Source organism: Musa acuminata, chromosome BXJ1-5 (assembly GCF_036884655.1).
Source record: "Musa acuminata AAA Group cultivar baxijiao chromosome BXJ1-5, Cavendish_Baxijiao_AAA, whole genome shotgun sequence".
NCBI classification, from domain to species: domain Eukaryota; kingdom Viridiplantae; phylum Streptophyta; class Magnoliopsida; order Zingiberales; family Musaceae; genus Musa; species Musa acuminata.
In genome coordinates this window covers 5050067-5077474 of record NC_088331.1, presented here as the reverse complement: position 1 = coordinate 5077474, position 27408 = coordinate 5050067, and the positions used below count along the sequence as shown (strand labels likewise).

The window sequence follows — 27408 nt, the reverse complement described above, 5'->3', positions numbered from 1 at the left end:
TGTCGAGGCATCCAAAAACTCCTTTTGGTAAGAACATGGATGGATCACTTTACAAGCAGTCACTAAAGCTCGCCCATCGTCTTCCCCTGTTGTCCTCTCACCTACTAAGTTCTGAAGCAAACAATTTACCTGAAAACAAAAAACAAAAGTGTTTTCTGAACTCTGTTTTGGTTTGCCAACAAAACCACAGTTTCGAAAGTTCAATTTGGTGCTGCAAATCCCACCGTTCTGTCGCATTTATTACTGCTTTGGTTCTCCCGAGGGAGGGATCCGTAACTCTGCTTCCCCCCGCGACAGGAGCCAGAAAGAAGAGAACAGGGGTCGCAAGGCGCCTCCTTTCGTTTCTTTGGTGATGGAATCGGACAACATTGAGTGCATCTCGGTGTCGGACGCGACGGTGGTGGACGATGAGGAGGTCGCCCATGTGCCCCACCCCTTCCTGAAGCCACACGGCGATGGAAGCGGGACTGTCGCCGGCGGCGGCCGGTCGCCCGTGATGAGCCCTGCGACCAGGGTGCATGAGTTGCTGGAGTGCCCCGTCTGCACCAACTCGATGTACCCCCCGATCCATCAGGTGGGTTTGCCTCTTCTGGATTTCCCCTCTGTCCTTACTGACTGTTCGGGCTTCATCTAGCCAGATCGTTGCCAGATTTGAGTTCTTGATTTTGTGTTTCGAGCGAAACTGAAGTGATTTTTGGAATAAAGTTAAGATTTTCGGCATCGATTTTTTTTTCTTTCTTGGGAATCTCAAGCTTGGTGACGTGAAGCTGCAATATTTTCACCTGTTTTGATTCTCAAGGACAGACAAATGTGTGATCTTTTCTGTGCCAATCTATGATCTTGCTGAAGTCGGTGAAATAATATCTCGATCTACACTTCTAGCGAATGTAGTTTTTGTGCCTGTTATTATTTTTCAAGAAATCATGATGATATGAAATTAAGACCATTTCTTTTTCTTCTTTTCCTTTGTTTTTGTTGTCCTCAGTTTGTAGTGTTTTGCTCTGACTTCTGTATAATTGTTAGCTTAAATTGATCCACATATGTGTCGGATGCATATGATTGACATATATTTTCGGAATTTGCTAAAGAGAGGCCGTTGTCTTCAATCATCGTACATGTATCATATTTGTTCTTTTTTCTTCATGTCTTTCTTGAATTGGTTTATGGACTCGATGGTTAACATTTAAGGCCTTTTTTTTGCTGTTAGGTTATGATATAATTCAGCACGTAAATGTTAGCTTCTACTTCTAGTCGATTCTCTTTTACAGTATGATACTGGAGATAAATGTGTCAGTGAATTGAAACTCAACATTTCGGTGTTTAGACTTTCATTGTCGAACTAAAAGTTTTCTCGCTTATACTATTTTATGTAGACAGACTAGCAGTAATCATTTATGCGGTAAGCTTTCGGTGAGCTTTGGAAGTTGGTGATTGCATGTCTGGTACGAATAAGAGTTGCTAGCTTTCTTTGCTTTCTCAGCTGCATATGTCCTGTACATTTGCCGATATGTTTGCTATTAGTTAGCTTGGAGAACTTATATGTAAACCTTGGTTGATACTCTCAAATGGCTTGAAATTGTCTTCTTTATTATCCAAAATGTATTGTCACATTTCAGTACCGAAATAAGGAAAGGATTGTTATGATGTTTCAAAAGGTGTGAAGCTTTTTTTTTTTTTTCATGGCGATTTCTACTTCTATTCTTCCAGATTTTCTCTAGATTATGGTATGGTTCTTATAAATTATTTTGTACTGAAAATTAATCTGAATCTTTGCAGTGCCATAATGGACACACTCTATGTTCAGCTTGTAAATCAAGGGTGCATAATCGTTGCCCCACATGTAGGCAAGAGCTTGGAGACATCAGATGTTTGGCATTGGAAAAAGTTGCCGAGTCACTCGAGCTCCCTTGCCGGTATTTCTCATTGGGTTGTCCTGAAATCTTCCCATACTACAGCAAGCTCCAGCATGAAGCTTGGTGTAATTTTAGACCATACAACTGCCCATATGCGGGTTCTGAATGCTCTGTTGTCGGGGATATTCCTTTTCTCGTGGCACATCTGAGGGATGATCACAAGGTAGATATGCACATTGGTTCCACATTCAACCATAGATACGTGAAGTCCAATCCTAGAGAGGTAGAAAATGCCACCTGGATGCTGACTGTAAGTATGCTAAGCACTCTAAAGTTCACTATGTCCTTACTGAAGGATTAAATCTAAAATGATTTTCTTTATTTGTGTGCTTTGAAATATATGATCTACTTTTGTAGAGATCTATGATGGAAGGAAACACTGTTAAAGCATATTATTATACTTAATTTAAACTTTAACTGCCTCGTTTTCTATACATGTTTAGTCATATGCCACTTTACCTGCATTTTTCTTCCATATTCTACCATTTGCTGTCTCCGTGTTCTACAGGTGTTTCATTGTTATGGGCAGTATTTCTGTCTCCATTTTGAGGCTTTTCAGCTTGGGGTGGCACCGGTATACATGACCTTCCTCCGTTTCATGGGTGACGAGACTGAAGCAAGGCACTATAGCTACAGCCTCGAGGTTGGTTCGAGTGGCAGGAAACTAATATGGGAAGGTACCCCTCGCAGCATTCGTGACAGCCACCGGAAAGTTCGAGACAGTCATGATGGTCTAATAATTCAGAGGAATATGGCACTCTTCTTCTCTGGCGGAGATAGGAAGGAGCTGAAACTGCGGGTTACCGGTCGCATATGGAAGGAACAGCAGAATACAGACCCTGCAGCGTGCATTCCAAATCCCTGTAGCTCATAATACTTGTGACTGTACCCTTTGGATTGTGTTCGAGACACCGTATTGTTGATATTTGGTGCTTTCTGACTGTTCAGTCCAATCGTCGATCGAGATGGGGCTATGTAAAGTATGAAGAAAATACTTGTGTTATTCATCCCATGTCTAAATTTTTGGTGTCCTTAGATGTAGCAAATATGCGACTTTAATCTTTAGCCGGTGCACATTACAAGATCATGCAGCTTGTAAATTTTTCATTGTATCGTGGATCATGATCTTTTGACTTTTTGTGCTACATGCTTGATTGTGTGTATGCCTCCTGTTCAATGATTTTATGAGTATATGATTGATGGCTTGTCGAGCGCATTTTTCATAGTTTTGTTTCGGAAATGGGCGATGATGTCGGGTCGGATCCATCAGATACCAGACCTAAGCCCAATCTGTTCTTGGATCCATACCCGACATTTGAATATAGATCAGAAAAATATTAATCCAAATTAGACATAGATTTTTTTTGTCTTCTTATCAATTTTTGGTTAGTATACTTGAATGGTGGTGATTTGTCTGATGGTCTTCTCAGTATAGAGAGGATAGGAAGCCATTTTTGTCTGCACAACAACAATGTCCGTAAGCAAGATATCAGCAAGCATAATAAATAAAAAAGAGTCGGAGGAAGAGGCAACGATGGCGGTAAAGTGGGAGCGAAAGATGGAGGTCGAGGTGATAAGAGGAGACGAAGAAGAATGATGAGAGAGAGGAGGAAACCAATAGTAGAAGAAGAAGAAGAAGTAGAAGATAGTAAAGTGGAAGGAGGAGAGGGTAATTTTAAAAAATCAATGGGTAAAATAGAGTTTAACTAAAATTAATTGAATAGTTAGGATTTAGTTGAATAGGTATTTGGTTTATCTCAAAATAATTGGATAATCATGACTTGATATCAGGACAACATTTGATTAAAGTCCATAACTAAAGATTTTTTTCGATAAATTACTATATTGCTCATTACAAAAGATTTTATTTGATAAATTATCTATATATTTTTATTTATTTTTATAATAATAATATAAAAATATTTATTTATTCATTCATAATTAATGTGGTATTACATATTGCATATGAAGTGTATCCAACATAAGATGTCCTTCCAAAATTGTGCATTTCACTGCATAAATGAGTGTATCCTACATCAAAGAAGAGTGCATCATAATCAAATGTAGCAAAACTACATGCACTAAAGCACACTATATATATATATATAATATCTAAATTTTACATTGTACGATCGCGGATCATAATTTGGTGACTTGGTCATATACCTCGAGATGACTTGTGAGTTGTGTATGTACCTCCCATCGATTGATTTTATATTATATGTCTTCTATTTAATGTGAAAAAGGATTGGTTTTCACATGTTGACTATTTAAAGAAAGAATATATATATATATATATATATATTTCATATCCAAATATCTTAATTCTTCAGGATGATAAATGAACTTTATTTCCTATCTTAGGCAGTAAAAAATATATCGTGATAATATATTGTGAGTACACAATGTGTTACTTACACAAAATTATCATATTTGAGAATTAAATATATACATGAATTGCAAATTTGTGTGCTCACACAAGCCACATAATAAAATGCATAAAACATTGTATCAGAGCAATACACATCCATTACAAGTTTTAGTGAAAATAATACATTAATTTAGTCACTAAGAAAAGAAAAAGAAAAAGTACATATCAGTATATTTGATCGATAGAGACAAATGGTATATTTTGGATCTAAGATATGTCACAATCGATGCCACGTCATGCTACAATCGGTCAACGAGGAGAGCACTCCCACACGGCACATTTGTTCACCAACAAAATCAGCAAGAGTACATCGGTGTTATTGGTCATTGGTTCATATGACATCTTTTCCTTCATCACAAGAGAGTTGGATATCACTATATTGAAATCAATGCTTCACGAACTCCAAGCAGTGGATATAACCTTGTTTGATTAGGCTGATATTAGGATGATATTAAGGTATAAATTTCGATGATCGAATAATTAGTAGAGTAGACGATCGATGACCTTGAGCCCTAGAATAAGCTTAAGGAAACTTGATATAAGGAGAATATGTTAGAACAATCTAAGAATATGTTAGAATATGTTGATTTCTAAACCTTATCGATATATTCCCTTTCCTTCTTGTGGTTCGTTTAATTGCATGATTTAATTATAGGTTAGGAATAGTTTGAGTTATAGGTTTATTAACGATGATATCGTAAAATGATAATCGTTGAAGCTTATATTTCCCTTTAGCTTAATCAAATAAGGATTTATCGATTTGATCCCTTGGAGTTTCAAACTTTATAAGTTATTATGACCTATAGAGAAAGCATTAGCTTCAAAATCAGATTGACCAACTCTTTTGAGCTTCATGAAAGAATACCATATAAATTGATAATTTTTTTATTGATAAAGGATAAATGACAAAGATGAAATTCGAATCTACGATAAACTATCAAGATTTTTATTAACTGAGCTAGTTGACATCTTAAAAAATATAAGGATAATAATATATATACTCTAATGATTAACAATACTAACTTTCATCAATTAGAATTTGTGTGGCTTAAGTTTGCCTAATACAAGCCCAATTTATCAATATCAACCATAAATATACCTCAGAGGAATAAAAAAATATGTTATGATAAGTTTCTCGATTTTAATTATTTTTAAAGTTATCTTTTTCTTTTAGAATATTCGATAAGGGTGAAGGTGGGATTTAATTTCAGAACATTGCCATCAAAAATCAATCAGCTAACTCACAACATTACTAAATCTTGCCTAAACAGGTAATAAGAAAAGAAACTAAGAAGCCTAATTAATAATTAGAAAGAGGTGGACAAATCAAGCACATATGGTCTATTTAAGAAACACAAATTTTGATGTGAGAGAGACAGACAACCATATTTTCCATTTAGAATAACTCATTACTGACTTCTTTTAGAAATCAAATCATGACTAGACTTTGAAAGAAGAAGGAGAAAGAAACCCATCATAGATGACTATTATGGGAGATAACTTGGTACTCTTTTTTTTTTAGCATGTTTTGTTGCAACAATGCTTCTCTTCATTCTGTATTTCTTGAGAAAAAAAATGTTAAGATAAAAATAGACAAGTAATGATGAATAGATGGAACATTTTAGCTTAAAATTTTCATTATTGTCTTCTCAAAACATTTGTGGAATGTGAATTATCATATGAACACCATATCTTACATATCCATGCTAACACACAAAGTGCATGCATATAATTTACAGTCATATCCCACATAGGAAACTTATAAAATGTCTTTCCAAAATTGTTCATCCTTTTTTTTTTTACATTTCAATTATTTGTTTAAATAAATTAATAATTATTATAAAATTTATTAATCAAAATATGTAGATAATTGTGATGCAAAATAATAATTGGATGGTATTTGAGAAAGACACTTTACATCCTGATAAATTGTGGACTGATATAATAAAATCTAATTTCTTATGGGACTAAAATGTCAAAAAAAAAAAATTTAGATCTATTAAGCCAATTCTTGATTGGCCAAGTAGGAGGATGATTAGGAATCAACCGAGGTTGATCTTTCGTGTCATTTTAGTCCAATCAATTTGAATACTTGTAAAACTATGGTAGGGTGTTCTTGACAATAGCTTTCCGATGCCTAAGTATAAGTTTATGATTGATTCGACAATATATTTTTCAATAGGAAAAGATTTCATAAACGCACATAAAAAGCTTCAAATATCATTTTACCTTTATTGTAAATGTCAATTATGAAATAGATAGTATGCCTCTTTTAGATTTAATTGTGAAGGTGGCGTGTCGAACTTGAAAATGCCTAACCCACTCAACTATGTGATGAGGTATTGATCATATGATAGTAAGGTGTCAACTATTTGATATCGAGGTATTAGTCACATAACGTCAAGGTATCGATAACATAAAGCTAAGATATCGAGCTATCGACCATGTATCTTTTATTATGACAAATGTAATATTTTAAACTTTAATAGTATGTGCGTCAAATTATGTTATGTTATTCTGGGTCATATACTGATTAATAACTAATTATCATGCATATTTATTTGATCCAAATATATTTATTATTATTATTAATTTATTTCTCATATCGGGAGAATCATGTGTGACGATAATAAATTCAAAAATATATCAACAACAATATAGGAAAAAAAAAAGATAATTTGCATATGGTGTTATACTTACACAAATATATCACATTCGAGAATCAAATGCGTATATCGTCATAAAATTTTATACAATCATACAAAGTTGTAGTAGAAAATACATCAAAATTAGTATCAAATAACAGTGCAACGCTGATTACAAACTTGCAGTTACTAATATATCGTTGTCTTCATCCACACTATCTCAAGATGAGATGAACATTTCCTTCTATTTAAAGCTCTTTTTTTTTTATTTTATTATTATTTTTTCATGGTAATAGATTTATTAAGTATCTTATCTTAATTTATGTACTTTATCGATCGAAAGCACAGTAGCAAGAAATCTGCATACATTGCACTATATTTCATATTTCAGAATCAAATACATCTGTCGCAAGCAAAATTGCGTACAATAATACGTAAAATACATTATAATTAATTTATGTCGGATAACATTGCAATACACATTACAAATGACTGCACCTTCCTTGAACATTCCTCATGACTGCAGTTACTGTGTTCATCCACCAGAGCCGAACCAACGTTAAATGGCAGTGATCCGGTCTCCTCTGTGCCGTCATACAAGGAAGCAGCTGTGTCTGCACACAAACAGCATCATATAAATGTTGTTTTCAATCTTTTTCATCAGTAGATTGTTCAGAATTCGATATCATAAAAAGGATTAACGAAGATTTTAAATGCATTGTAGGTTTGCTTTTTTATCATGTATTTGCAGAATAACGCGTTGAAGAACTCGAAGAACATCTGCGAAGTGGAGGGCATTACTCTTCTGTAGTCTATGAAACCAAACTAGAAATAGAAGAAATGTAAGATTCTTCGGAAGGACTTCATTAGATCGACTTGAAAGACACATCTCAGGTGAACAAAAAAGATTGTAGTATGGATTACAGGTTCCTCTCGACCTCAATATTTGATGATGATGTTAATTTGTGGCTACAGAAAGAAGAGAAGCGACCATATAATGCATTCGTGAAAACTCTCAAAGGACGAACCTTTTATGGCGTCGATGCTACGTACGTGGTGTAGCTCGGCGGGATCGGACTCTGGACCTCATCTCTAAGTTCTGAGAGGGAGCAGCCTCTCGCAGGAGTGCAGTAAGGAGGAAGAACACATCTTGCAGGAGTAGAGTAAGGTGGGGATGGCCATGGCCGAAGACTTTTGACTCGGAACTCGGGTTCTGAAACATGTCATGTCATGCCTTGTATTCTTCTGTCTTCTCTCCTGAATTTATGGAGATGACGAAGATAAGAAAATAATAATTAGGTGGAATATTCTAGCATGAAAATATCATTCATTCCCTCTACAAAACTAAGATTACCATATCTAACGTATCATGGATACCATATTTGGATTATATCCTGCATATGGACTATCTTGCGGTCATACACCTTTGGGTTGAGGATGCATTCCCTCATAATTGATACGAGGGTTACAAAGTATGGCTTCAAAATTGTGCACCCGATTTTTCATAATCTTAATCGAATTTTTGTTAATAAAACATAGTTATTATTGCAACTAATTGGATCAAGTTAAGTAGACAGATAAGAAAAAAAATGTAAGAATTACATAGATGATTTTGGAGAGATCCTTCATAACTAATTTCCAGATGAAGGAGCCCTCACAACTTGTTGATTTTATTAAGAAAAATAATTCCTACGTAGAAATATTAAGAATGCTCTAATATTAGACTACCACTGAACCAAAGTCTATATTAGACTACCAAAATATTAACTCTATCTCAACATTGCAATCAAACTTGGTAATTTCGAAACCCACATCAGAGTGTAAAATAGAAATTGGCACAAAGATCAGCAACCCAAATACAAAATTGAGCTTAAAATACATGTTTTTTTTTGTGTGTAAAAAAAAAATTGTGGCAAACACAAAATTTGAATCCAAGACAAATCATTAAATCAATAAGACCGGTATAAAACCAAGCAGAAATATATGGCATGTATATATATTCCAACATGTTAGAGAATTTTTATGTCAGCCGAGGAGTTAGCATGGCTTGGTCAAGTCGGTTGCGCCTCCGGGGTGGCCGAACTCCTACACACATACCTTGGTCAGGGTGTTCTCGAGTTGGGTCTCTCGTAGATTAACTCAGTGATCTTTTCCTTTCTTTTTTTGTTCTTACCTCTGGCTAGGGGTTTTTATAATGCTGCTCGAGGATCGGTCGTACGCGGATTTGGCACAATGATGACTCCCGAGTGATTAGATGGTACCTTTATATGAGCGTCACCCGATGATCATGGAACGATACCATACGACACCACCATGAGCTTTCCAAGATGAGACTCACCAAAGGGGTGCCTTCCCGAGTTTCAGTTCGACGTGGGGAGTCAATCCTCGACTCGACAGGAGCATGATATGACGTAATTCGTGACGTGATCGATATCCAAAATATGCTTTATTACAACACAAACATAAATTCAAAAACTCCCAGAAATATATTGTCAATAATAGAAATAAGAAAAGAATCGACCAAAGCAGCAATATTTGTTTGATGCCCCCTGGTGATACAAGCTATTGGCGTCTGCTGATGATGCTATTATCAATACTTGCAAGATTACTTTCAGAAAATGTGTAACTTTCTGAGGCACACATGTTTTGGAGAGCTCTTGCGGATCATATCAATAGCGGAAAATTAACATACAAAGCGAGCTCACAGATATATGACTAACCCAAGGGTGATCATTATGCAAGTACATAGTGGAAATGATCAACGATCCTTGGGACGCAGCTTCTCCATCTTTCTGAACACCACAACCAAAGTCAAAGCTTTCGACATGTCAACCGAGTTGACCGTAAGATTGCATACAGGGTGAGCGGTGGCTTTTGGAAACCGCAAGGCGAACGCCGATACACACAGGAAGTGAAATTATCGACCATAATTTTCACAAATTCTTCATAAGGGTACAAAAAAAAAAAAGCGAGATCAGCACAATGAACAACTCATCAGAGCGCCTCTCCATTAGTAGCTAGCTGAGCGATGTATGTGCATTGGTGAGTCGTCGGAACTGTCAGTGGCTTCCATCAGTTCAAGGAGTCTCATCATGCAATGGATGAGCTGACTCACGATGCAGATTCTAAAACTGATTCCCATGACCAAGTCTAATGCACCGCATCTTGGAAATAATCTAAAGGTATGGAAGCAGGGCAGTACTTCTTGGCAACAAATTTGTACTGGGAAGAGAAAACACAAAACTAATCAAACTCGAGTGTCAACGAAAAGAAAAGAATAAGTGCTTGAGCAGGCCATATAAAAAAATTTACCTTGTGCTGACTGTACTTTTCCCTGATTGCCGGTAGGTTATTGCCTGCGCTAGTACAGAAAAGGCGATGCAACTCCTTCACGCAGTCGGAGAGATCAGATGGTTTATACAGTGTGTAATGACCAAGTGTAGCATTCTGCATCATCAGTCAGAGAATGGCAAGGCATTAATTCCAAAAGCATTGGACTATGAACAATATGGTGGAGATGGTGAAGACCGATCACTCTAGAAGTTGTTCCTCAGCAGAAACAACAGATTCGCTTTGCAAATCGAAAGGAACACAAAAGACATACATACCCAGGGTCTCTTTGTCGGTTGCATTATGAAATTGGCCAAAAAGATAGCAGAGGCCGCTATGATCGACGGAGCATAGCAGAACAAATTGTACTCTAGAAGCGACAGCTCTGCGATATAACAGGCGAGAAACTCAAGTTGCAATGCTGGAACCTGGAAAGGAAATATATGATTTAAAGTGTCATTACTTCTCGAGAAATAAGCTACAAAAGAGATGGACAGAAGATGGGAGTTTTACCTCGTCAGATCCTTGTGCTGCACGAATGAATCTCCTTTTGTTTTCGCATCAAAGATTATGATAAGCAGTATGTCCACAAAATCGTGAGAAAATAGAAAGGTACACCAAGGGTCATAGATTTTACCTCAAGAAACACTTAGAAGTTGGAGCTGTCATTTCAAATTTCAAGTACTTCAAAACATCGGCTTCCATTTCCAAAACCTGTGCGCTAAGATATGAATTGACAGCACAAGCGTTGCATACAAGAAATCTAATCCGAAGTTGAAAGGACATCTACCTCATCCTTGAAGTATGTGTTATCAGTAATATAACAGAACTCTTCAACTTGTGGAGCACATATTTCTTCGTATTTTCTGTAGATATTATCACCAAGTAAAATTATTATCAACAAAGAAGTGACCTTAAAAATCATTACACCATCTTTGGTTAGTTCTTACGCAGCAATAAGCATACAAGCAACACCAAGAAGTTGTAATCGCTGGCGGTTTATCTCATTTCCAGAGAGATATCGATCGATGTAATTAACAGTCAAATATAATGTATCAGGTACCAGGCGATATTCTTCTGCAACCTGAAGTTTAGAGAAAATTAGTGCATTTAAGTTGAAAGAAATGACATTCAATAGAAGTCACTTGTTATGGATATACCTCTACAAGCCAATCTATTAGAATTGAACGCATGCTTGCATTTATGTCCTTCTGAATTGTTTCCATGAAATTCGTAGAAGGTCTTTTCTTAGTCTGTCAGGTAAGCAGATGCACCGTAATATCAGTATAAGAAAGGCACTGTTCATTCAAATTTCATGCATCTTATGTCTACCTGACATCAAGATTAAAGAACTTTAGTGCTTTAAATGTAAGGGCATTGCTCCAGTAGCTCCCCAGGCAATAGACCATATCTTATTTTCAATTCTATGGCTAGAGAATTCTTTAGTCTCTAACGTTTCCTGCATATTCTGCTTCTTTTTTCTGTCATTGGCTTGCCAAACTATACGATTCAGCATATTGCAGATGTCAATTCAATAGCTGGCCAGCACACTGGAGCTGACGAAATATCAAACATTGTTCACGCAAACTATAATAGGATAGCACATCAAACATCATAAAAGAACAACGCATTCTAGTGATCTACAGAGCAAACTGTCTAGAGCCTAGATAAAGAGAATCTGTTAATCATCAGATTAGGCAAACTAAGCATTTCATTGACTAGAATGGTAAAGTTATCATCAGAATATGTATAGAAAATGAGATGAAACAAGCCAGCAGAAAGAAAAGCAAAACTGATACAGAATAAGAACTTCACCTCAGCTATGCGCAAATGTCTGTAGATATCACAAGCAAGTGTGGTACAAAATTGTGGATCATTGTGGTTTGTATCGACATCAATGACATTGTCGACTTCCATCGGTGTAGGAACATCAATATTTGATGTGGAACCTGATATGTATATAGTAAGACAAGATTCAGGGACAAATAAGAATCAAAGTCTATTTAACGTGATAAAACTAAGAAGCAATAAACTTCATTGACTATAAAAATTTTACATAAAAAGTAGGGCAATCCTAGTTATAAAATCATGCTAGAAGTCAAAACATGTAACAGTAGGACTGGATTATGAGATCAATCAGAAGACACCTGCTGCAGCTACATGCTCAGATATGTGTAGGTTTTCAGTTGCTCGTCTTTCCAGAGAAGCTACGACTGAAGAATCTCCGTTGTCTATATACTCCACGTCGGGACTTTTCATCAAGTCACATGTTGACATTGTTTCATCCAAAGAAACAGAATCTCCCGAGAAATTAGAGGACTCAACTATAATGCAGGATGCGAGACTGGCAGCAGCTGCAGGCTTAGGTCCATTGTTGACAGGAAGCGAACTTCTCTTGCTGGATTTGTTTGTATTTGGTCTAATGGTGGCTGAAGTAACTGCAGAACTTCGACTCAATCTTGTATCACGAGCACCAGTCAGAGATCCCTTTTTCACTGTTGACGCTGAACTTGTTGGAATGGCCTTCTAGATTTGCAGGGAAAAAAGGTTAAGTAGGTATTTACTAGAAATGCATGGATAAAGTGAAATTCTAAACAAAATGAGAAGTCCTTCGATCATACTCGATGTATTAAGAAATTAAAGAAAGTAATTGGTGACTAACTACACATAGGGAAGTTAATAGTTCAAAAACAAGACATGGAAGAAAAAGTAAGAAGAGCATGAAAGATCTTTAACTGCAAAGGAATAAAAAGATACTAAAATGAAAAGCCTAGAAAAAAAAATTGTAGAACATGAGACACAGGAGTTAACATGGTTTCGAGAATAAAATATTGCAAGATCTCATCTGATTATTACAAATTAAGAATGCATCATCTGACATGACCCAAAGCAATTGAACCTAGCATACAGAAATGAGTGCGACACTTGATGAAAGTTAGAATTTGCCACATAAGATCAACAAACAAAGTGAAAAATGGAATTACCTTGTGGATGGTCTATTTAACGAGGAGTTTCTACTGCTAAACAAAGCTTATCTACTAGAGAAATCAAAACAGACCATGTGCTATTTGACCATTCAGAATGGGCTTCTGAGCATATCAACAACATATTAAAAATTAATAAAACTAGTGCACTACTCAAATGATGGTTTTATCACAATAAAAACCAACGTTTTGGTTTCAACTCAATCTTTAAGTTGACTTTTAGCGAAGAAAACATAAATGAACTTAACCTGTTATTCTCATGCATGACCGATGAGGACTCATGGCAAACTTTGTTTAGCTCTTCTGACCAATTGTCACGTAATCAAGTAGTAACCATGGTACTTTCTCGAAATGTATAGGCTTTTTTCTTGAGGATTTTCGGGTCATATTGAGCACGAGCAATTTTCTCGTGCAGATAATGGACCATAAAGAGGGAAAAGAAGGCAATCAGGCATCCAAGACAAACCAAAGTAATGCATGTAAGGCATCTAAGGATATAGAGCATGAAGACTCGTCAAAACACAGATCATATTATTTTACTTGAAAAAGGACAAACTACCACTTTTTGCAGTTCTAGTTTAGTAGCTCCATAATCTTTACACTAAAAAGAAGAATTATTGTATTGTAATTAGGTAAATAGGAAATGTTAAACACTAACAAAACGTGAGACGGAGTAACATTTCCGGCTGTAGTATCACAAAACACTAACAGACCGTGAAAAAGTTACAGGTTTCCCGGCTATGGTATCACCAGAAAGGAGTTTGATCACAAAAATTCGTTAGAAAATTTAGGGAACCCTTAAATTTGAAACAGAATTGACAAGAAGAAAGTCAGTACTCTAAGCATTCAACCTCAAACAATCTGGAAACCAATTCATTATTCCAGGGACAGATCGAAGCTCTATAGAGTAATAGACAACATGACCATCGATAACCAATGTGGACCAAAAGCATATCTTTTTGTACAAGAACCTAGAAAGAAAAGAACGCTAAAGAAACTACACCAAGTATACCCACATTGGCACTCTTAGCCCCGAGCGGCCGAGCAGGGTTACGTGCCACATTGCTCTGGTTGCTGATGTTCCCAAGAGCGACCCTCTTCTTGGCCTGCTCCCCCGTAGCTGTCGCCAATTTGGCAGCATTCTCCATCGCAGCCGGCCTCTTCGCCGAAGCGGACGCGGCCGCGGAGGTCGAAGAGGTGATCGATGACCGGCGATTCATCTGCCAACGCCCTCAAGAACCCTAACCCCACAACCCCGAACCGAGAAACCGCCTCTCCTTCACCTCGCCTCGCTCGAATTCGCTCTCTCTCGCTACGAGAGCATGCAAGAAAAGCGAAGAGCAATCCAAACCAAGAAGAGATCAGAACACGAAATCTCACTCTCTCTCTCGCTCACTCTCGCTCTGCCTGTTCGGACAGGAGGAGCGGATTAGAAGGGAAAGAAAGGAAAAGAGGAACGAGACGGGTTTATGGACACCCTCATCTTCAAATAATTAAAAATAATTTCTTGGAGGGAAGAAGTCGGTTTGAATCCCGAAGGATCTGGACCCTCCATCAGGTGATCGTCGCGCATCTCGGAGCGCGTGCTGCGCTCCACCACGTGCCATCGACGCCGAGACGAGTCCATCACCATCCGCACACCAAGTGGGGCCCCGCCCGTTAAACCCCGTCTTCTTCCAATCACGAGGCAGGTGGACCGATCCGGTGACGGGAATGCGGGTGGAGCAAGGTCTTTTCAAAATCGAACCCCGGTGAGCACGAGCAACGGATCACCGCCGGATTGGGGCGTGCAGCAACGAGCGTCGTACGGAGGGGGCGGTGAGGGGATCGCGGATCATTTCAATTCGAATTTGGCTCGGAAAGCTATGAGTGACATATAATAAAATAATAATAATTCAAATGAAGGAAAGATAGAGAGAGAGGACCATGCAACATGATTTGAACTTTAACTGTGGCTGCTCTTGGAAAGATATGAATAAAATGGTGAAGATGTTAAAAGATGTCCTTTGTCTAGGTTTGGATATTTGTAATTATTGACCAAGTCATGATGATAGTTGTGCTAATTATTGTGAAATTAAATGTGTGGGACATCCCAATTTAACAAGTTCTTCAAGTATGTAAAACCAGCTTTACTTTATATTAGAGCAATAAATCGTAGAGTTTTGATTGTTAAGATAGCAATCCTCAGGTGAAAATTGATTTTCAAATAAACTCGGTTCTTTCTCGAATTTATTTTAGTATTTAATTGGTATTAGAATAATACTTCACTCTTAGATGGTCATACATCAAAGAATATAAGATCCTTTTAATTTTGGTGACGTGACAATTGAATTGATTTAACTATTATTTATTTTTGTCATTGTTAATATACATTTTGATTGTCTAAGAATTAGAATGGGTCATATCTCGATTTGAATATGAGGTGGTAATAAGTTTGGTGTAAAATCAAAATAATAAAATAGTGAGGGATTTAGAGGGTTCAGTCGATCAAGTAATCTTTTAGATAAAGTGGCATACCTCATATTTTTTTTATAAAAGTTTTTATAATCTTCAAAATAATATGAAGAGTTAATTCGTAGAAATAGTTACTCCAGATTATTGAACGCTATTTGAACATGAGGGATTGTTCGAATTGTCATCTCAAGTGTCTGCATGTTATATATATTTATCAATAATGTTCAAGTTGATTATGATCTCATGTTATGAGATCCCGATATAGTTTTTTAATATATATATATATATATATTAAATCAAAAGTTATCAACGGAATATTAGAGGTAAGTTATATATTATCCAATTAGTTACCTTTAGTATCTCGGTCTTTATATTTACAATAAATTGTATTCACGTTTTACGGAAGTAAAACATTTATATCATTTTACCTTAATATCATTTGTTTTACTAATAAAAAGAAGAAGAAAAAAAATATATTTTTAATGTTTTAATTGATAGTAATAGATGATGGTGCTATTGGAGGTCGTGGGTGAGGATAGCGACAACAAAAGGTGAGGGTCACTTAATAACCGTGTTGACGATGGATACGACGACATACTCAACGTCGAATTCTAATACTCATATTTTTCTACTATCGTCAGATATATCTATTAGGAGCTCGACAATCACTCGTTTACTAGCCTTCTAGAGTTTCTCTTCCTAGTCGACGATAACTAATGTGGCAATAAGAAGAGTGATAGGAGTTTTGGTGATCCCAGCTTTGAGTTATGCGATCTACCCCATGAGTCAAATGGTCACATGACCATCATCTTTGCCGTAGACGTTGTGACGATCACCATTGTGTCGATACAAATGTAAATAGTGATGATCGTTATGACGAAAGGGTCACTTAGTAATTACATCAGCATCCATTATTACAAACTGAAATATTAAAATTATCTTTTTTATCTTTTATTTTTATATTTTTTTTAGTAAAATCGATGATATTAAAATAAATATACTTAGATATTTCACTTTTAGAATATTATTATAATTTTTTAAAATATATAATTAAGATACTAAAAGTAATTACCCATATGAAAACTATAGGAATGTCATTATAATATTTTAAAATATAAAAATTAAGATATTAACCGATGGATAATATTCAATTACGCCGGTGTCACCTCTCCAGAATAAACAATCTTACTGGGTCTATAAAAATTCATAAGATTTCTCGAAAATAACAATTTTGTTTGGTCTATAAAAATTTGTAAGCTTAGGGGCAAAAGTTCTGAAGGGGCTTCGAAAATAATGTTCCATATCTATAAATGCTCTGGACCAAACCACGCTCGACCGGACCCGTAACATGGACCCGGTCCGGTTTGAACGCTGAGCCACGAGATATGTACACGAACCCAGTTCGAACAGCTCCCGCCACAGCGTCGGCGGTACGAAGCGGCCACGCGTTCGTTGGCTTCGTTTCCGTTGACCTCGCTGCCGACCGTTTCCCACCGCCTCCCTTCTGTCCCCGCTATTGCCGTCTAATCTCTTCTTTATCCCTCACCTTTAGCAGATCTTCTCAACAACCAAACCCTAGCTTATTTATGGCTTCTCTCCGCGCTATCCTCTCACAGCCCCACGAATCCAACCCAGCTCCCGTATCCCGTCGATGGGCTCCGAGGAGGAGGCGGCCCCGCTAGCCCAATTTCGGACGCAATTGCTCGGTTACATCCTCTTCACCTCTCCGTGACCTCTTTGCTCTCAAGGAATCGGGTTCTAGAGCGTTTCTTGGAACCTATGAGCTCCGTAGGTTGGTTCTGTGATCCCTTTCATGATGAACACCCATCAATCTTCGTCTTTAATCTCTTTCCTTTCTTTTTCGTTTTACTCTGTATTACTTGATTCTGCGATCTGGTCTCCAAAAACCCTAATTTGTATCTACATGTGGTTCCTTATTCTTTTTGTGAAAACGAAGTCATTTAAGTTTCTGTCGCATGGTTTATTGTGTTGTTCTCTACGTTGGTTTCGGTGTTGTTGTGGTCTCACCGATTTGCGTTTCTTGAAACCATCTTTTGTGATGATGTCTCGGTAATGTCATTCCAGTCTTGATTCTTTATTGCTTGTGCTTCTGATAAAAGATAAGGGACCCGTGCTGTGGCAGGTGTTTCTGTTTGAGATAATCAAGGACCCGTTGAGGGGTAACCCTTTTTATTCATCAAAAAGGAATAACCTTTTCTAATGGCCATGTAGCTCTTTGTGGTTTCAGTATTAGTGCCCGTTACTTGTTCTTACTAATACCTAGGTAAAATTTAGCAAGTACTGGCATCCTTTTAACTTATTTAACTGTAGTTTGCTTGACAATTCTGGTGTTTCTACTTGATGAAAGCTGACATGAATTCCATTCTTCCAGAAAGAGTATCGTCTAAAGACAAACAAGTGAATTCAATAGCACCCACATGTATGGACTCAACAAGAAGCACAGAGACTGGAAATAATGTTGAAGTGCACACAAGTCCATGCCAAAGTCCTAGACCACCTGCAAGTTTGGATTCAGTATCATCGAAAGCATCACATAAAAAAAATTTGGAACCAATCATCAAGAATGGGACAAATGTGTTGAAGAATCCACCTCGAAGCCCAAAATGCTACCCAAATCCAAGTCCTAACGCCACATTGCCAATGATTTTTGAAACTGCTTCATCCTCATCCTCTACCTCAACCTCGATGGGAACATCAACCACAACAGTGACCACAAAGAGTAGTGATGCAAAACTTAGTGACTCCTGCACAACTGTTAATCGAGGTAGCAACAGTAGCAATAGAAGTGACAGCATTGAAAGTGCCAATTCTGCCCCTATTAAACGGCACACTGGAGGTGATTGTCGTTGGGAGGCCATTCAATTGGCCAATGCGAGAGAATCCCCTGTTGGCATAGGTCATTTTAGACTTCTTAAGCGCCTTGGTTATGGTGACATCGGCAGTGTTTATCTTGTTGATCTTAGAGGAACTGGTACATACTTTGCAATGAAAGTGATGGACAAGGCCTCAATAGTTAGCAGGAATAAGCTACTCCGGGCACAAACTGAAAGGGAAATACTCAGCATGCTTGACCACCCGTTCTTGCCGACTCTGTATTCTCATTTTGAGACAGAAAAGTTCTACTGCTTAGTTATGGAGTACTGCAGCGGTGGCAATCTCCATTCTCTTCGGCAGAAGCAGCCTAATAAATATTTCAGCGAGCAAGCTGCTAGGTAAATTTCTTCAGTTTCTTCTTTTACTCCAGTTATTTACCTTCTCCTAGAACAACTTCTGCTTGACGATAGTTGTGCAAGTATGTGTAAACTTTTCTACTTCCCTGCAACCCCTTCTCAGTAAAATTGTTTCATGGACAGCAGTTACGTCATTCTTACTTGGTTATGGTCACACCTGCATCTTTCTTTTACGTAACTATAGATTTACTTTCTGTATGTAACTAATAGATTCTTTGCATTTTGAGGTTTCAATAGGAAATCGATGCTTCTACCTCCAAGTAGATAGCATTTATCCTATTAGATAACATATTTTATGTTCGAAGATTTAAACTTTTTTACCCTGAATTCGGTAAATGTATCAGTTGAGGAAGATTGAGATGGGGAATATCAATGGTAACTGTCGGTCCCTCCTGGAGTAAATGGCGAACAGTAAGGTGTTACCTCCATATTGTTACAAGATTTCCGTCATTTTTATAACACTTCCTTCATTTTACTACTTTCCTCTCTTTTTAGACTCTAGTTCAAGCATCTTGTTTCCATATCATTTTTATTGCTTTTCTTGTAAGACTCTTTGTTTCAGGTTCTTGTCTTACGAAAATTCCTTATCCCTCTTCTCATACTACTCTAATGTCTCTATCAGTTGCCGAACCTTTGCACCTAATTGAACATATCCCTTACTCTGATTTTCTAATTTTACCACTCACTTCCCTTAATGATCATATTTATGTCATTTTGATGTTGTTTCTTTTAGGTGCTTTAGTGCTTAATATCATGAAGTTGAATATGCACATCACTTGGAAGCTTAAGAACTTTAGGATTCAAATAATTGTCATAGGGCGCACTTATCAAAAAGACCTGTCACATTGCTTTTCAACACTGCATCAAATTCAGAAACTTTGCAACTATCTGTCTTCAGCTGAACCTTTGACTTAAGAGCCTCACGTGGCGATTTTACATTAGCCTATTATATCTTAGGTTTTATACTATTTGCTCCTCACATGTTTCTTGGTTCTTCAGTTGATGTGCATGTCCAGACTAAGTTTGCACTGTGCTTAGAAGCACTCTTTGAAACAAAACCACAACTAATTTGACAGGTAGTCTAGGATGACCTACTGACTTTGCTTCAGATTTGTATACATACTTTTCAGCGACTACTTTATTTTTTCAGTTGTCTACAATTCACAGCTTGTGTACTGTGCATCCTCCTGAGTGCCGTTCTTATGTATTCACATTAAGCGACTCAAAAAACTGAGAATATATAAAATATTCTCTAAATTTAACGGTGTAGAGCATCAACTGACTGACAATATACTAACCAAATTCTATCACGTTCAAACTCCAAAAGTAGCAACCACATCCACCCAAGAATTTGTTCCCAAATTGAGAGTGTTCTTTGATCTCAAAGATGAAAGAAAATCCACTGGGATAGCTTTATGCTCCAGCTTTATAGTATATACTCAATAATGTTCTCGTTCAGCCTATCACATCTTATACATCAATTCTCTATTCTGCACTGTTGCCATGGTGAAAGCCAACTTTTTTAGAAGTAATTTTACAGCAGGTGATGGAACAGAAAGCCAGTATTCCCATTCCTCATGCATCATTTTCATCCTTAACCTCTTGAAGTCCATTCGATTTGTGGCCAACTTTTCGCATACGAGGAAACCTTTGCTTGATATGAAGCTTCCAGCCATAAGCCTCTCTCTCCACACTGAAAAATGAAATAAAGTTTATAAAATTTCTTTGGACCTTTTTTTTTCAAATCAAGAAAGAATTCTTTTTTTCTAATGTAAGAGGTTATGCTTTGCAATAACAAACCTTGGAACTATGATAAAGGTGTTCTTTTGTATCTGGGTGAATATAGTTCAAACCATGGAACCAAACAACATAAGATTGCATACATTAGCTCTCCTTAGACCATATATTGGTGGTAGCTTAATTCATCGGGCCTCAATCTCTATCAAAGATTAGATTATTCTGTTAATAATCTACTGAATAGAACCAAAATAAAAAATGTCTTAGATGAATCTTTAAACAAGATACACCCCCCGCAACAAACAAGCTCTAAACTAGATATAGAACTAACTCATTAATATGGATGGGCCCTATCCGAATGGTATCCGTGAATGTCTCTAAGGGGCACAAAAGTATAAAGGAGTGTTTAGATCTAGTCATATTATTAGATGATACCGACAATTCCAAAAACTACTCATACTATCACTATAGCATGATGATGGTCGATATGCCCCTAATGTCCAGCGGTTGAGGACATTGCTCTTTCTAGGATTCACCAGGGATTCTACTTCCCCTGGGGTTTATTACGAAAGAAAGTTGATCATAGATTATCAATAAGCCTTGAATGATGAGAGAGCTGCTCTTGTTGCTACATGGGGAAGATTGAAGGAAGTTTAGTATGCTTTTTAAGATCAGAAGAGGAAGAGAATGGAAGTGTGGGCAGGAAGGAGGTTTCTGACAGAGGTACCTAAGCCAGGAAATTCATTGAGTTGAAGAAAAATCCACATTATGGAAATAAACTTTTCTTTCCCGCTTGATCATCCATCAGCCCTATGCTGTTCATTATGGGAATCCTCTGAATCTCCTTTTCTTTTTGCAACTTATCTTATATGTTTATCCAATTGATACACCATGAATAGTTCAGGTACCATTAAAATAATAAATAAACAAATACTGATCAAACTCCAGATGCAAACTTGTTCAACTATTAGTTACATTTTCTAGTGGTAGCTGATAATGCATGTAAATCTACATTCAATACAACATTTTAAATCTTCTCTGAAATTTTGAAACTTTTGACAGTTCTTAGAAGCATGGTTAAACAGTTCAATTATGTATCAATTTAGTAAGTTAAGCTGATAGAAGGGATGTTTTGTGCACTGTACCTAATATTTCTTGTATCTAAAGGTGGTGCAGAGTAGAAATTGAGTGTGACTTCATGCTATGCCTTTCTTTTGTCTTGGTTGATCTTCCATAACCATGCTACTTTCCATCATCTTTTGAATATGACAAATTTTTTTGCTGCATTATCATCGTAAGGTTTGGAACATTTTATTCATTTCACTGTTCTATGTGTCACAGATTTTTTGCATCTGAGGTGTTGCTTGCACTTGAGTACTTGCACATGCTAGGTATCGTGTACAGAGACTTGAAGCCTGAAAATGTTCTTGTAAGGGAGGAGGGCCATATTATGCTGTCAGACTTTGATCTCTCACTGCGATGCTCTGTTGATCCAACACTAGTCAAATCCACGTCTGGTCGCACAAGCAGTAGTAGTTTTACTAACAGTATGCTTGACAGCGAGCACGTCGTACAGAGTTGCATCCAGCCATCAACATTCTTCCCTCGGATACTCCCCAAAAGAAATCGGAAATCTAAATCGGATTTTGGCATTAGCAACGGATCCAACTTGGAGTTCATGGCTGAGCCAACACATGCCAGATCAATGTCATTCGTTGGGACTCATGAGTATCTGGCACCGGAAATTATTCGAGGTGAGGGACATGGCAGTGCAGTGGATTGGTGGACATTTGGTATCTTCCTCTATGAACTTTTGCATGGGACAACCCCTTTCAAAGGCTCAGGTAACCGTGCCACACTTCATAATGTGGTAGGGCAGCCCCTGAGGTTTCCGGAGTCCCCTCTTGTGAGCCTGGTTGCTCGGGACCTCATACAAGGCCTACTTGTCAAGGACCCTCAAAAACGAATTGCATATCATAGAGGTGCCACAGAAATTAAGCAACATCCATTCTTCGATGGTATAAATTGGGCTTTGGTGAGAAGCATGACGCCACCACATATTCCTGATCCGGTCAACTATAATCAATTCGTGAGTAAAGAGAAGAAGGGCTCTGAAAGTGGCCTTTCTGGGAGTAGTGCAAACAAGGGCAGTTCAAATGATTCTTCCTATCTTGATTTTGAGTATTTCTAGGAAGCAAAAAAAAAAGAAAGATCCTGTTCTATTTTTTTCCTTTTTTATAGTGCAGACATCTGCTTGATATGATTGAAAATTCTTGGTTGTGGTTATAACATGGTAACTGTTAACCTTCAGCTGATCTCAGGACGGTCTCCTCTGCTGTTAAATTCATATCAGACAAAAAAAGGATCATCACGATGTATCAGCTTCCCAAATTATATATTTTCTTCCAGTCCACTGGGATTTTTTGCAGTAAAAAATATTTATGTTGTCTACTCCCTCGTTGATGATTGATATGAACTCAACATAAAAAATATTTATATTGTCTACTCCCTCGTTGATGATTGTGACTGAAAAGTTTAGCCTCTTAGTTCTAGGCCAATATAAAAGTTCTTGAGGTGTTTGATAAAAAGCCTATCCCCTCCGCTAATATATCGTCCTCTTCTTTCGATAGTTACAATTGTGACTTTTTATTTTATGCTCGTTATTAAATGAGTTAATTATAAATTATTTTTTAAATTAATTATATTTAATAGTTTGATCTTTATATTTTTAAAAGTTATATTAGGATCTCTATACTTACGAAAGTGAAAAAAAGATTTTATTGAGACAATGAGATTAAATGTTTTACTTTTCTAAATATAGGGATCTCAATATAATTTTTAAAAATATAAAGATCAAGATGTTAAGAAATACTTACTATACTATAGATAATATGTAATTAGCGCATGTTAATTTATGTTAAGCTTCATAGACCAAATGCATGTATACAGGAGAAGCAAAGCTTGCATTCAAAGGAATACATCTAACTCGTTATACAAGCTGGGCTTGGGTTGGGTCACAACATGGCATAAAGCTAAGTGCCTCTCCAGGCTTTGCGACCCTTCGACGGCCTCGACCTCACTATAGCTGGAACACCACCCCGATCACAACACGACACCCTCGCCTCCTCCGCTACGAGCACACACTGCTACCAGCCTTCAATTTCGTGCCGTCAGTCATCCCACCATGTTATCCGAGCCGAGTCTCTGTTTCGATCACCTGCCTGTGGGTTATCGCTGTGAAGTGAGGCTTAAGATGGGAAACACTTGTTTGATCACCACTTGTTCGCTGAAATGTCTTACATAGCATGTATATTTGGATCGCGGATTCTGCTGTCTATTATTAAAACCCTTGGCAACTTGCAGCGGCATACTTGTGATCTCCTGCATCGCATGGTTTTCTCTTTCATGTGGCCTTCCCAGTGCCGTGATCGACTGTCTGCCCCTCAATTAAGTCTATGAGCCGTTGCTGTCCTTTATATTCCGATGTGTTACTCGAGGCTCACCAAGTCCAGGGTTCTATTTTTGGCTGCGACTCCTGTCATCCTTGGTAAGTTTCGTCGTCTTTTTTATTTCTGAAGCATGATGTCTTACATGGTACTGGTAATTGGTTTATTTTGTCAAGTTCTAAGTTTGATGCTTGGTGTCGAGGAAGAAAGATCTGAACCTCGTGCAATTAGGTTTCTAATTGGTTCCACCTTAGTGGAGAGATGATAGATAATAAGGTCACGGAATATATTGAATAAATTGTAATAGCTAAGGAATCCCAGTGTAACACCTTTTCATGTTCAGACTGCTTCCGTTGGTTTTGATTTTCTTTCTTCTATCTGGAATACAGTTTGGTAATTAATTGATCCACTTTCTTCTAGATGGTAGAGCCTTGATATGCATTATTTCCAAATTTGAGCATTCTACTTAATTTTAGACAAGAAAGAAGCCAAACTTTGCACCACGAAGTTCTTGTTTGCACTGGGTTTCTGGACTTAGGTTGATAAATAATGAATCGCATTTAACAGGCTTAGTTTGAATGGTTGTGCTAGTTATTGGTACTGTTCTTGTGATTTGTGGGTTTGGGTTCTCAGTGGGTTGGTTAAATCTGTTAGTTTGATAAATTTTCAGCCTCTTTTTGGAGAACTTTATTGGAAGAATTCACCACAGTAATAGATCTGGATGTGGGAAATTTTCTTATTCTAGCACATAATATAATCTTTCCTTCTTCTAAGCATTCCTAGCATATGCCAGTTTTGTAGTCATTGTCCTCAAGATTATGACTTATATAGAAATTTCGGAACTTGACTGTTTTGATATCTGGAATACTAAGGTTTAATTATGTTCAGATCAATTGCTACTCGTCAACCAAAATCATGTGCTCAAACAGACATTTACAACCATAGCATCAAGCAACACCTCATACGTCCAAGACGCATTGTGGAACCATTGTGCTCTGTTTAGAATACCACTGTACTTCTCGCAGAATATCGGAATTCATTCCTTTATTTCATTGCAAAACATATATGCAAACGGTTTCCTGGGCACTTCTATGCAATCTAGACTACGTCTTTCAAGTTCAGCATCAGAAGTGTGTGTTTCATTGCCCTCCACCGATGGCTTGGCATCTGATAATGGTCCAAGTGCTAGAGATGCTATGATGATCCAAAAGATACTAAAGTCTCATGAGAACAGCACTGAGCTTCCATCGGTTCTTGATAAATGTAATATTCAGTTAACCGAAGACCTAGTTGTGAATGTTCTTCGGAGGCACCGCTCTGATTGGAAGCCTGCCATGTCTTTTTTTAATTGGGCTTCTATGCAAAATGATTATAAGCATGGATCAAGAGCTTACAATGAGATGCTTGGCATTCTTGGTAGGATGAAGCAAATTGGGCTAATGAGGCAAACTTTTGATGAGATTCCAAGAGATATAGATCCATCCATCATTAATGACAAAACTTTTGCAATTCTTATGAATAGATATGCAGGCACCCATAAGGTAGAAGAAGCTATAGAAATATTCTACAAGAGGAGAGAATATGGCTTTGAGCTTGATATGATCGGCTTCCAGACACTTCTGATGTCCCTCTGCAGATATAAACATGTTGAGGAAGCAGAAGCTCTGTTTCTTCAGAAACAAGATGAGTTCCCACCTGTTATAAAGAGCAGAAATATCATCCTTAATGGTTGGTGTGTGCTGGGAAGCTTACGCGAAACTAAGAGAGTTTGGAATGACATAATCTCTTCTGGCTGCAAACCAGATTTGTTCACCTATGGCATCTTCATTAATGCTTTAACAAAAGCTGGAAAGCTTGGTTCTGCTGTGAATTTATTTACATCCATGTGGAAGAAGGGGTGCAATCCAGATGTTACAATTTGCAATTGCATCATTGATGCATTATGCTTTAAGAAGAGAATCCCGCAAGCCCTCGAGATATTTAGTGAAATGAATGAGCGTGGTTGCCTTCCAGATGTAGCAACCTATAACTCTCTCATCAAACATCTATGTAAGATCAGGAGGATGCAGAAAGTACATGAGCTGTTGGATGACATGGAACAAAAGGGTTGCCTCCCAAACACCATAACTTACTCTTACATTTTGAAAACAATGGAAAAACCTGAAGAGGTTTCCCCTTTGTTGTTGAGAATGGAAAGGACTGGCTGCAGAATTGATGCTGACACTTACAATTTGATCCTGAATCTTTATTTGCACTGGAATTATCAGCAGGGTGTTAGATCTGTATGGGCTGAAATGAAGAGGAGCGGGTTAGGTCCTGATCAGCGGTCTTACACAGTAAGGATTCATAGACTTCACAGTCAGGGAAAGCTAGATGAGGCATTGGAATTCTACAGTGAAATGAGATCAAAAGGAATGACTCCAGAGCCTAGGACAAGGTTATTAGTGAAAGCAATCCATTTAAACAGAGAGAAGGGGGATAATTCATCACACAACTCCAATAATGATGCTAAGAAGATGAATTTGCAAGTAAATTCACTCAAGAATTCTTCCTAATTTTCGTTCAGATGAACATGCACTGGAGACAGCTGATGTAAGAGCGAACTCAAAGACCTCATGGACCATCTCAAGTGTCGAGGCAGCTGATTTCAAAACTGAGAGAAATGATAATGCTACAGCAAATTATATGTATTCCATAATCCATATACTTCAAATATCATCAGCTTGCATGATTCAACCAAATGTACTTCCTTCTTGGTGGTTAATGGGTGATTAAAGTAGCTGAGAACTGCCGGTTAAAGAAGCTTTTGCAATACTTTATGAGGGATGAGATTACTGGATCCTTGGCTGAGATTATAGAATACAGGTGTTTCAGTTTCAAGATATTTAATCGACAGAAAATTATATATGCATCTGCCTCAAATTTGTGTTTTCAGCTTCAATGTTGAAAATCCATAAATGTTAGTTTTGATTGATGTTTAATATTAAAAGTATATATACACACACACACACACATATATACACCTATATATATATATATATATATATATATATATATATATATGTGTGTGTGTGTGTGTGTGTGTGTGTGTGTGTATATGTTTCAAATATAAAATATATGAATAATATTATAAAAATAAAGATTATGATACAATAAAATAAGATGCTAGGAATGAGATAAACATATTGAAGGGATATTATTTATTTGATAGTAAATA

The 27408-nt window shown here is 37.2% G+C and overlaps 4 protein-coding genes across 5 annotated transcripts; 3 read left to right on the top strand and 1 right to left on the bottom strand.

Moving 5' to 3' along the window:
• Positions 1-194: 194 nt before the first annotated feature.
• LOC135673240 (E3 ubiquitin-protein ligase SINAT5-like) lies at positions 195-3118 on the top strand. The gene is made up of 3 exons (XM_065182070.1): positions 195-574; positions 1777-2163; positions 2422-3118. The coding sequence occupies exons 1-3, from the start codon at positions 353-355 to the stop codon at positions 2785-2787; spliced, it is 975 nt and encodes a 324-aa protein (XP_065038142.1). The 5' UTR covers positions 195-352; the 3' UTR covers positions 2788-3118.
• A 6398-nt stretch (positions 3119-9516) lies between these two features.
• Positions 9517-14738, bottom strand: LOC135673238 (cyclin-A1-4-like). 2 transcript variants are annotated; one of them, XM_065182066.1, is made up of 11 exons: positions 14320-14738; positions 12467-12842; positions 12135-12268; positions 11480-11572; positions 11270-11403; positions 11110-11185; positions 10957-11033; positions 10833-10866; positions 10598-10747; positions 10302-10436; positions 9517-10211 (listed from the first exon to the last, which is right to left on the bottom strand). In XM_065182066.1, exons 1-11 carry the CDS (start codon positions 14521-14523, stop codon positions 10140-10142), a joined length of 1485 nt encoding a protein of 494 aa, XP_065038138.1. In that variant the 5' UTR covers positions 14524-14738; the 3' UTR covers positions 9517-10139. The 2 variants fall into 2 exon arrangements, with proteins under 2 accessions (XP_065038138.1, XP_065038137.1); XM_065182065.1 differs by having other exon boundaries at positions 9520-10211; positions 12467-12845.
• A 2458-nt stretch (positions 14739-17196) lies between these two features.
• On the top strand, positions 17197-23158 carry LOC135673235 (serine/threonine-protein kinase RHS3-like). Its single transcript, XM_065182061.1, has 3 exons — positions 17197-17549; positions 18150-18990; positions 22087-23158. The coding sequence occupies exons 1-3, from the start codon at positions 17537-17539 to the stop codon at positions 22934-22936; spliced, it is 1704 nt and encodes a 567-aa protein (XP_065038133.1). The 5' UTR covers positions 17197-17536; the 3' UTR covers positions 22937-23158.
• A 622-nt stretch (positions 23159-23780) lies between these two features.
• Positions 23781-27041, top strand: LOC135673234 (putative pentatricopeptide repeat-containing protein At3g15200). Its single transcript, XM_065182060.1, has 2 exons — positions 23781-24292; positions 25080-27041. Exons 1-2 carry the CDS (start codon positions 24229-24231, stop codon positions 26744-26746), a joined length of 1731 nt encoding a protein of 576 aa, XP_065038132.1. The 5' UTR covers positions 23781-24228; the 3' UTR covers positions 26747-27041.
• The last annotated feature ends 367 nt before the right edge of the window (positions 27042-27408 follow it).

Bases quoted from the DNA above. Each gene is read 5' to 3' on its own strand.
- LOC135673234 (XM_065182060.1), top strand. From the start codon at position 24,229: ATGTGTTACTCGAGGCTCACCAAGTCCAGGGTTCTATTTTTGGCTGCG. The intron at 24,293-25,079 runs GTAAGTTTCGTC...AATTATGTTCAG, and splicing joins TGCGACTCCTGTCATCCTTG to ATCAATTGCTACTCGTCAAC.
- LOC135673235 (XM_065182061.1), top strand. The intron at 18,991-22,086 runs GTAAATTTCTTC...TATGTGTCACAG, and splicing joins TTCAGCGAGCAAGCTGCTAG to ATTTTTTGCATCTGAGGTGT.
- LOC135673238 (XM_065182065.1), bottom strand. From the start codon at position 14,523: ATGAATCGCCGGTCATCGATCACCTCTTCGACCTCCGCGGCCGCGTCC. The intron at 11,034-11,109 runs GTAGATGTCCTT...CTTAGCGCACAG, and splicing joins ACACATACTTCAAGGATGAG to GTTTTGGAAATGGAAGCCGA. The intron at 10,867-10,956 runs GTAAAATCTATG...CGAAAACAAAAG, and splicing joins ACTTCTAAGTGTTTCTTGAG to GAGATTCATTCGTGCAGCAC.
- LOC135673240 (XM_065182070.1), top strand. From the start codon at position 353: ATGGAATCGGACAACATTGAGTGCATCTCGGTGTCGGACGCGACGGTG. The intron at 575-1,776 runs GTGGGTTTGCCT...GAATCTTTGCAG, and splicing joins TGTACCCCCCGATCCATCAG to TGCCATAATGGACACACTCT. The intron at 2,164-2,421 runs GTAAGTATGCTA...CGTGTTCTACAG, and splicing joins ATGCCACCTGGATGCTGACT to GTGTTTCATTGTTATGGGCA.